The sequence below is a fragment of the Zingiber officinale genome, chromosome 9B, assembly GCF_018446385.1.
Source record: "Zingiber officinale cultivar Zhangliang chromosome 9B, Zo_v1.1, whole genome shotgun sequence".
Lineage (NCBI taxonomy): Eukaryota > Viridiplantae > Streptophyta > Magnoliopsida > Zingiberales > Zingiberaceae > Zingiber > Zingiber officinale.
Genome location: NC_056003.1, coordinates 60,204,259 through 60,212,761, shown reverse-complemented (window position 1 = coordinate 60,212,761; position 8,503 = coordinate 60,204,259). Strand labels below are relative to the sequence as shown.

The 8,503-nt window shown below is 35.2% G+C and overlaps 1 protein-coding gene across 1 annotated transcript; it reads left to right on the top strand.

The window, feature by feature from the left end:
* The first annotated feature begins 2,685 nt into the window (after positions 1-2,685).
* Positions 2,686-4,664, top strand: LOC122024532 (GDSL esterase/lipase At5g03980-like). Its single transcript, XM_042583187.1, has 5 exons — positions 2,686-2,929; positions 3,028-3,240; positions 3,424-3,572; positions 3,661-3,934; positions 4,326-4,664. The coding sequence occupies exons 1-5, from the start codon at positions 2,710-2,712 to the stop codon at positions 4,559-4,561; spliced, it is 1,092 nt and encodes a 363-aa protein (XP_042439121.1). The 5' UTR covers positions 2,686-2,709; the 3' UTR covers positions 4,562-4,664.
* The last annotated feature ends 3,839 nt before the right edge of the window (positions 4,665-8,503 follow it).

Genomic DNA, 8,503 nt, shown 5'->3' with positions numbered 1-8,503 from the left:
CTTTTCATTGGACTTGCTCTTGCCTAACCTCCAATTATGACTTCCTATTCAAGTATCCGATCAACCTTAACCTACCTAACTCTTTTTCACATTAAACTGGTCAACCTTGACTAATCTCCCCAAACGAACAATTGCACCTACAATCTTCATATATTGTCAAATATCAAAACTCAAACATCCAGACTCAAGCTTGAGCCGACTCAAGCTTAGTCAACTTGTCAACCTTGACCCAGTAAAAATTGCACCAACACTCTCTTCCTCTCTCTCTCTCAACCTTAGTTCTCAAGCTTGCAATCAACCAACCTTGCGATTATCTAAATAATTCACCGTGTGAAACTAAGTATTGCTTAATTGGATCAATATCCTTTTATTACTTGACAACGTTTCCATGAACTTGCTGATACACATCACCCATCGCCGCCTAAAAGCTACTATTATCGCCCCCCTTGTCATAGGTAACCTTCCAACCATCGGCCTTCCAAGTTCGACCACCTCAGCTACCTCCAGTTCATCTCCCGACCACCGAACAAAAACCTCCTAGTCACTGGACAACAACCATAAGTTGTTATCCCCTTTCCTTTTGGTGTTGTTAGGTTGCCCTTGCCAGCGGGCACCAAATTGAACCTTAAGGTGCTCTCTCAGATTGCGTCGTCTCCTTCCTTTGGCTAATATCGAAGTGGAGACATGACTTGTTACTCACAGAGTTGTTTTAAAGGTATATCGGCGTAGATACGAATAAAGGCATTCGTGAAGTTTGCTAGTAGATGTCGTTTCCTCTACACGTCATACGACATGTATAATTTTTTATGAAATCTTATTCTACAATTATGTCTACACGTGTGTTCCTGTGCATGTGTGTGAGTTGTAATAATTTAGGAAATTATTACCTTCTAAATTGAAGCATGCGTGGATAGCATGGAGTTAATTAGCTATTGTTCGTATAGATGATTAAACACCTTCGAATGAATTTTTAAAAAGATGTTTTGGGTAGAATATTGTAGAATAGTTCTACCTTCTTATATATAAATATATTTTTTTATTTTCATTTATTTTAATTTATTAATCTAGATATCTGGTTTGTACAATCTAACTAACCTTGAAGGTGTTCTATCGATATCAAGAGTAAATCGAAAAGTACAGATGGATCCTCATAGACTACACAACATCATAAATAATTCAAACTCTTTAGACATAATATGCCATCAGTGTGACTTGAACAAATGCTGCCTAGGGAGTCTAACTCATCACTTACCATCGAACTAAAGCTTTAGGAGTTACCCCAAGGGTTGGTACAATTGATACTTGCATATGATGTTTTTGTAATCAATTATGGGATCTATTGGTGTGAAATGTATCAGGGATTATCTGACCTCAAGTAAAAAAGATGACTATGCTTAGACGAAGTCTTTTATAATTTATCTCTAGATCGCATAAGATAGGGTGCAGGGTGATCACACTAAAGCTATGGGAGTTGACTACTCCGATTCAGTACTATTACCAACGCATACAAAGACATCAGAGGATTGACGTCCCATAGAAAGTCGGCAGGTTAATCAACCTCTTTTTCTAGGTCATGCCAACACTTTGACACCGGACGGAGTCAGGTATATGCTTACCTGGGCTATAACCTGGTGGCCTAATTGTAGGTTATTTTTAATTTTAACTATTTAATTTTGAATTTTCAACTAAAAAAAAAAAGAAATCATCATTTTTAACTCGGACATATTACAATTCCCGACTCGTCTTTCTACTATCATCATGAACTCACAACGAACCTAAGAGGACCAGATCACCCTAAGAGGATTAATCGGTGTAGGTACTAGACCCAACTACGAGCCATGTCATAGTTCCCAAGCTAGAACCGTAACTGGCCAATAGAGGGTCGGCCGGTTCGATTTTTTTATTTATATATATATATATGGATGAAATTTTATTAAAAAAATAAGTGTGTAGTCGAAACTTGAACTCTGAATAAACAACTTAACCAATTAAACTCAAATAGATTGAAACATATAAATGTTAATTAATTATTTAATAACTAATAAATAGTTTTAGTGATATTTTAATAGTTGCAAGAAAAATAAAAGAGGAAAAAAATAATTTATTTTAAATCTGTAATAATTTATTTATATTAGTGTCAGTTAAATATTGTTTTGATCATTAGGGGAGAGAAGCTAAGGACCGCTTTTATGTTTTTTAAATGGTTCTGACTGATGATAATCCAGGATATTCTTATAAAATTATAAGAATTGCTATCAAACAGATTATCGACGGAGATAAATAAAAATAATCTTAAAATCGAGACTTCTAAAAAAAATATCTATTTAAATAGATTATCGACGGAGATAAATAAAAAAAAAACTGCAATTGATCTGTCGAGATGGATTTGACTTGCTATCAAACTATACCGAATAGGCGAGTTGTCGGAGAAAACTGAGCTACCCAGTTGAGCTCAGCAATGATTAATTCCATAAAGCCTAATTCATTTTTTAATGTCCTAAATTAGCCCAACGGCCATTCCTAACCATCCATTGAAGTCTCAACTAAGCCACCTGAATCCCTATCAACATAATATATATATATATATATATATATATATATATATATATATATATATATATATATATATATATATATATATATATATATATATAACCGGTACCTCTCCCTTTAGTAATCATGGCTTCTCTCGCCTCCTTCTTCTGCTCTATGTCGATGATATTTCTCTTTGCCGCGCCAGGCCGAGGAACAAAGAACTGTTTCATCGACTCCATATACAGCTTCGGCGACTCCATAGCCGACACAGGGAACCTTCTCCGACAAGGCGCTGTCGGAATATTTGCTCCAATCGGAAGATTTCCCTACGGCAAGACGATGAATAATGCGACCGGCCGGTGCTCTGATGGACTTCTCATGATCGACTACTTCGGTTTGTACCTTTTTCATTTCTTGTTGTTTATGTTCTTTTAGCTTAGTTTACCTCAACGTGGATCAATTGAGTGGATCGATGACCTTTTTTTCAATCAGCTCTGAATCTTAATCTTCCGCTCGTCGATCCTTACCTGCTCGAGGGCGCCGACTTTAGGAGCGGAGTCAACTTTGCCGTCGCGGGATCAACGGCGCTCGACTCTTCGTTCTTCTTGCAGAGGAGCATCGTCACTCCGGTGGCCAACAAGCCTCTAAGTGTTCAGCTTCAATGGTTCAAGACTCATTTGAACTCCACATGCTCCTCGCCAACAGGCGAGTTCACCCAACTAATCCTAGAAGTAGACGAGTCTTTTCCTCTGGTTTAATTTGCCTACCGAGTAAAATCGAACATAACTTATGCACATTTAGGAATTGACCTTCAGGATATATATATTCATACTCTTATTATTCCCAACTTTTGGACTGTATGTATATTACTGATAAGTCGCGTTGCAGAGTGTTCGAGGAAACTTGAGCATGCATTGATCTTGATGGGGGAAATAGGAGGCAACGATTACAACAATGCTTTCTTCCAAGGAACGTCCATCGACAGTGTCAAGAGCTTTGTGCCCCAAGTTGTAGACAGGATTGTCAGCGCCGCCAAGGTATGAAATTTTTTTTTCTATTTTAGATGTATTTTCCGAGAGCTCGGAAGCAAAACCATTACCGTACGTCGATCGCGTATATCATTAGGAAGTGATAGATGCCGGCGCGGTGCAGCTAGTTATTCCGGGCAACTTTCCGATAGGGTGCATGCCTAGTTACCTCACTATGTTCTACAGCTCGAATCCCTCAGATTACGACGACAACAATTGTCTGAAAGATTACAACTCTTTCGCTATGTACCACAACGAGCAGCTACAAGCTGCGACAGAGAAGCTGAGACAATCGTATCCTAAGGTCGCTCTCATGTACGCCGATTACTATCAAGCCTTCATGTATCTCCTCAACAACGCTGCAAAATTAGGTAATTTAATTAGTTACTCAACTTCTAAGTGTCTCTCAGATATTATGTCCATAATAACTGAATTACTAGCTAGTATCTTTGATTTATAAGGAATACGGCTAAAAACTACACATTGGAGTGGAATAGAGGTTGTCCCGTAGATAAGAAAGTATGTGTCAAAGGGCGCTATATATATATGGTATTAGAGGAAGGAGAAATCCGAAAACCCTAACTTTAGGGTTATTGAGGCTGGGTTAGTTATAGAGTATCCACATGCAAACCTAGATTAGGGTCGATATCGGCGTCATTATATTCATGACCAATCTTCTTTTGTTGCTATAACTAAATCAAGATTGAATAAATGATCTTCCAAAATTGTGAACAAACCTTAATACTCTCTTATGGTATTTAGGTTTCGACAAGGATTCTGTGCACGAGGCTTGTTGCGGAGCTGGAGGAACCTACAACTTCGACATCAAATTGATGTGCGGTCTCCCCGGGACTTCAACATGCTCAGATCCAACCAAGTACATTAGTTGGGATGGCATCCACCTAACCCAAGAAGCTTACAAGACCATGGCCCAAGCTCTCATCATGCAGGGTTTTGCCTTCCCAAACCACAACATCCATAATCAGTGGAAGTGTTAGATAATTGTATTTTTCTCAATATTTTCAATGCTAGAAAGAAGACAATGTTGTATGTACGAAAATCAGAGCAAAAGTATAAATGCTACATGGATTGAGTTTTTTAGCATTTTCTTTACAAAATGCAACTATTCTTTTAGAAGGGAAGTTTCAGTCCAATATTAAAGTTGTTGTCGTGTACTTGGTTCTCACATATTTAAATTCACTATAAAAAATTTAAAATTCAACCATACTTAATAGATGATGGGTTTTTAAAAAATTGTTATTCTTTTCCATTGAACAACGATTTTATTGTAAATCGTTGTTGTTGGTTATTTTTTCTTAAAAAAACAATGATTTTTAAAAAATTATTGTGTTATGTATGTCAAAGACAATAATTGTTTAAAACTATTGTCTATGAGCTTATATTTTTTGGTCTACAATAACGGTTTTAATCAATCGTTGTCTATTAGTATTGTTTACATGGTAATAGACAACGATTTTATTAAACTATCGTCTACGTGACTATTTTAAATCTAAGACAACAACGTTATCTTTAAAAGTTATTTTACAACCCTAATCCATTTTTCCCAACTCCTCACTCTTTTCCCAGATGCCTAACGAAGCCATAGCCGTTGTTCCCAACCGCCTAGTGAAGCCATAGACACTTAGCGAAGCCTAAATGGTTCGTTAGAATAGTCGTGGTAACCGTCACAGGCTCTACTATTCCAGTTCCAATATTTTCACGGAACGGTCATGATGTAGATATATATAATTTTTTATTGAGTTTACTTGACCAAACCTAATTAAAATTTAATCTAATTAAATTTATTTAGACAAATAATAATAATAAATAAGAAAATAATTTTTTATGATTATATAAAGTTTATTAGATTTTTTAAAATTCAAAATAAAATTTTATTAATTTTTTATAAAATAAATCGGTAAGACCTTAAAGATCTATTTGAATTATAGAACTATATTTATTAATTAAAATCTAAGTTTGGCTTAAAAACTCCATCCTGCCCTAAATCATCGTCGCCTGCCACTGCTTAGTGCTTCCCACCACTGTCGTCCTTGTGCCCATGAACAGCCCGATCAGGCCACGCTGAAGAGCACCTCCAATGTCATCTTTCATCCTCCATTTCGAATAGCAGCGACGCTCTCAAGACGATAGACACTAAGAAGCTGGAACGTTATGTACTAGAACTTTGGCATGAGTCGTTCCCGTGCCGAAACACCCTTTCCGGCCTGTTCCGACAAACCATATTCTCCTTTGCTACTCACTTTGCGACTGCACCAGGCTCTTCCCTTCCACTATTCTTCCTTCTCCCTTCACCTCCCAACCATCTCACATCGCCTCACAACCACTAGGGTTGTTGGTTATTATCTCTAATTGGTGGGCTTGATTGCAAGCCGAACCCATTAAAGTGATCTAACTTAGGCTTATTGGGTTTTGGTTATTGGATGTAGACCTTGTATGTGTAGAACCTATAGTCCCACATCTATTATCATCTATGGGTTGATAATAGATGTCCACTATATATATGGTTGGTCCCCAAGGATTTAGGTTTCAATCTTGACAGAGCTTTTGGTTCCCCATTGACCTAAACCTTTTCGACGGCGTCACCCCTTAGCCCCTTGGAAGACATTCCTTTTCTTTCCGCTACATCTTCTTCCACAGAGATTATTTTTGAACGACGCTAAAGACAATGATGACTCTTCAATCAAGTTTCTTGTCATATTTGTTTATTTATTTACTTTCTTATATCATATTCTCGATCAAACAAAGATCCATGCCCACATGTTCTTATTTTTCCTATTTGAATTCTTATTTTGATTGTTTAGAATTCATGCGGTTAAGTTTTTTACAAGAACTATCAATTGGTATTAGAGTGAAGTTTCTGTTTCATCGTTTTCATTGGCAATAAAGTTTAAATTTTTCGTCGATTTATTGTTTGTATGCTAGATCAAGTATTTCCTAGTTAATATAATTTTTTTGATCGTTGAAAATTATATAAAAGAAAACTAGGATTGACTAATTTTTTTAAGTTTTTCGTGTTTTTGCGAAGAATACGAAGAACGATAAAAACTATCACAATTTAATCTAATTTTAGGTAAAATTGTGAAGGTTCAATTGATTGTTTTGGTCGAGCAATCAACTACCAAGTCTAAAATTTTGAACAGAAACGATTGAAATTCAATCTATTAACGACCTTAAACTTATGACTACGTCAATTTTAAATCGGCTAAGTTTATGTTTATTAATCGATTGAGACTTATGGTTTAATTGATTAAATTTTTTATAGATCTATTAAAAAAAGATAATTTGAGTTAGTCTAATTGACTCTATGGGGATGACCGGCCCGGTCCCATAGAAATTTTCCACCAATAATCAGGATAAATCGGGAAGCACATGTGGTGGCCAGTCCAGAAGTCTAGCATCCTTTTAATTACGCTCCCCTCATTTTGAGAAAAAAATTCATACAAATATATTATAATTAGGATTTAAATCGTAAATATCTAAGTGATAATCTAAATATTCTAGCGTGACACTGAAACCCTGAGACCTCATAGATCCATTAAAGAAACAGTACGCTACTGTTTTATGCAATTAATAGTGAAACAATATGTCAGTGTTTCATATAATTTTTTAAAAAAAATCTGAAACAGTACGTTATTGTTTCATAACAAAAAAAGAGGTTTTGATTAAAATTTCTCTGAAACAATAGATTACTGTTCCAGTAGAAAAAAAATAACATAAATAAATAAACAAACTGTTTCGTTCAAACAGCAAAGAAGAGAAAAAAAATAATTAATTTTTTTATGCATGAATAATTAAGGGATTAAATAATATTAGATAATACTATTTAATTATAAAATTTAAAGGAAATTTTAGTTTTTAAAAAAGGGTTCTATATATGGTCATGTAGTCATATATAGTAGATTTTCAAATCTATCGTGATAATCGATTAGATAAAACTAATCGACTGTCATATGATATCAATCGATTGATATGTCTAATTTGGATTTATTAAGACTGATTAAGTAATTTCTATTCGAATTAAGTTTCTAGAATTTTCTTGAGTCTATCCACACAACGTGCTACTAAATTGAACTAATGTGGTGACTCAAAAGAAGACACCTTAGGTAGGTTTAGTACATTTTGGATTGTAGATGTATATCTATGCTAAAAGTAATCGGCCCAAAGGAAGATTACTTTTATGCCAGATATATGCATAAAATTGTTTACAACTATGGAACAAAATATTATTTTGTTCAGATCATGCACAAAATATGTCGACCCAAAGAAAGGCATATTATGTGGCTGATTAAGGTTGTTGTGAGCTATTGACCAAAATATAACTCATATAAAGTATCATATTATGCGCACAATTGATCGCCCCAAAGGAAAACACATTATGTGGTCAATTAAAGTTTGAGTTATATTAGAAAGTATCGCTAACAAATAATGTATTGGCCCAAAGGAAGGCACATTATGTTGTACTTGATATCTCATAAAGAGCCCATTTATATGCATTTAAAATTTTATTTGCATAATTTTATATTACTTATATATTCTTGCTTTAGTTAAATCGTGAGCTTAAATAAATTTCTGTCTTTAATTTCAGTGCAATCTGTAACTGCTAGCATTAATAACATCCCAACACTAACTGGTTCGAATTTTACTGAATAGAAAGAATACGTGACCGTAGTTTTAGGCTGCATGGACTTAGACTATGTATTAAGGAATGATCGTCCTACACCTCTGACCAGTGCTAGGACTATAGAGCATAGGGCTAAATTTCAGTTGTGGGAGAAATCAAATCGCATGTGTCTGAGTATCATGAAGCTTTCCATACTGATACCAATAAAGGGCTTAATAACAGAGGGAGGAGATGCTAGGAGTTTCCTAGACCAATTAGCAAACTGATTCACCTCAAATAAAAAGGTCGAGACTACCAC

Excerpts from the sequence above, each read along its gene's own strand:
- LOC122024532 (XM_042583187.1), top strand. The coding sequence starts at position 2,710 with ATGTCGATGATATTTCTCTTTGCCGCGCCAGGCCGAGGAACAAAGAAC. Across the intron at positions 3,241-3,423 it reads CACATGCTCCTCGCCAACAG|AGTGTTCGAGGAAACTTGAG; the intron begins GCGAGTTCACCC and ends GTCGCGTTGCAG. Across the intron at positions 3,935-4,325 it reads CAACAACGCTGCAAAATTAG|GTTTCGACAAGGATTCTGTG; the intron begins GTAATTTAATTA and ends TATGGTATTTAG.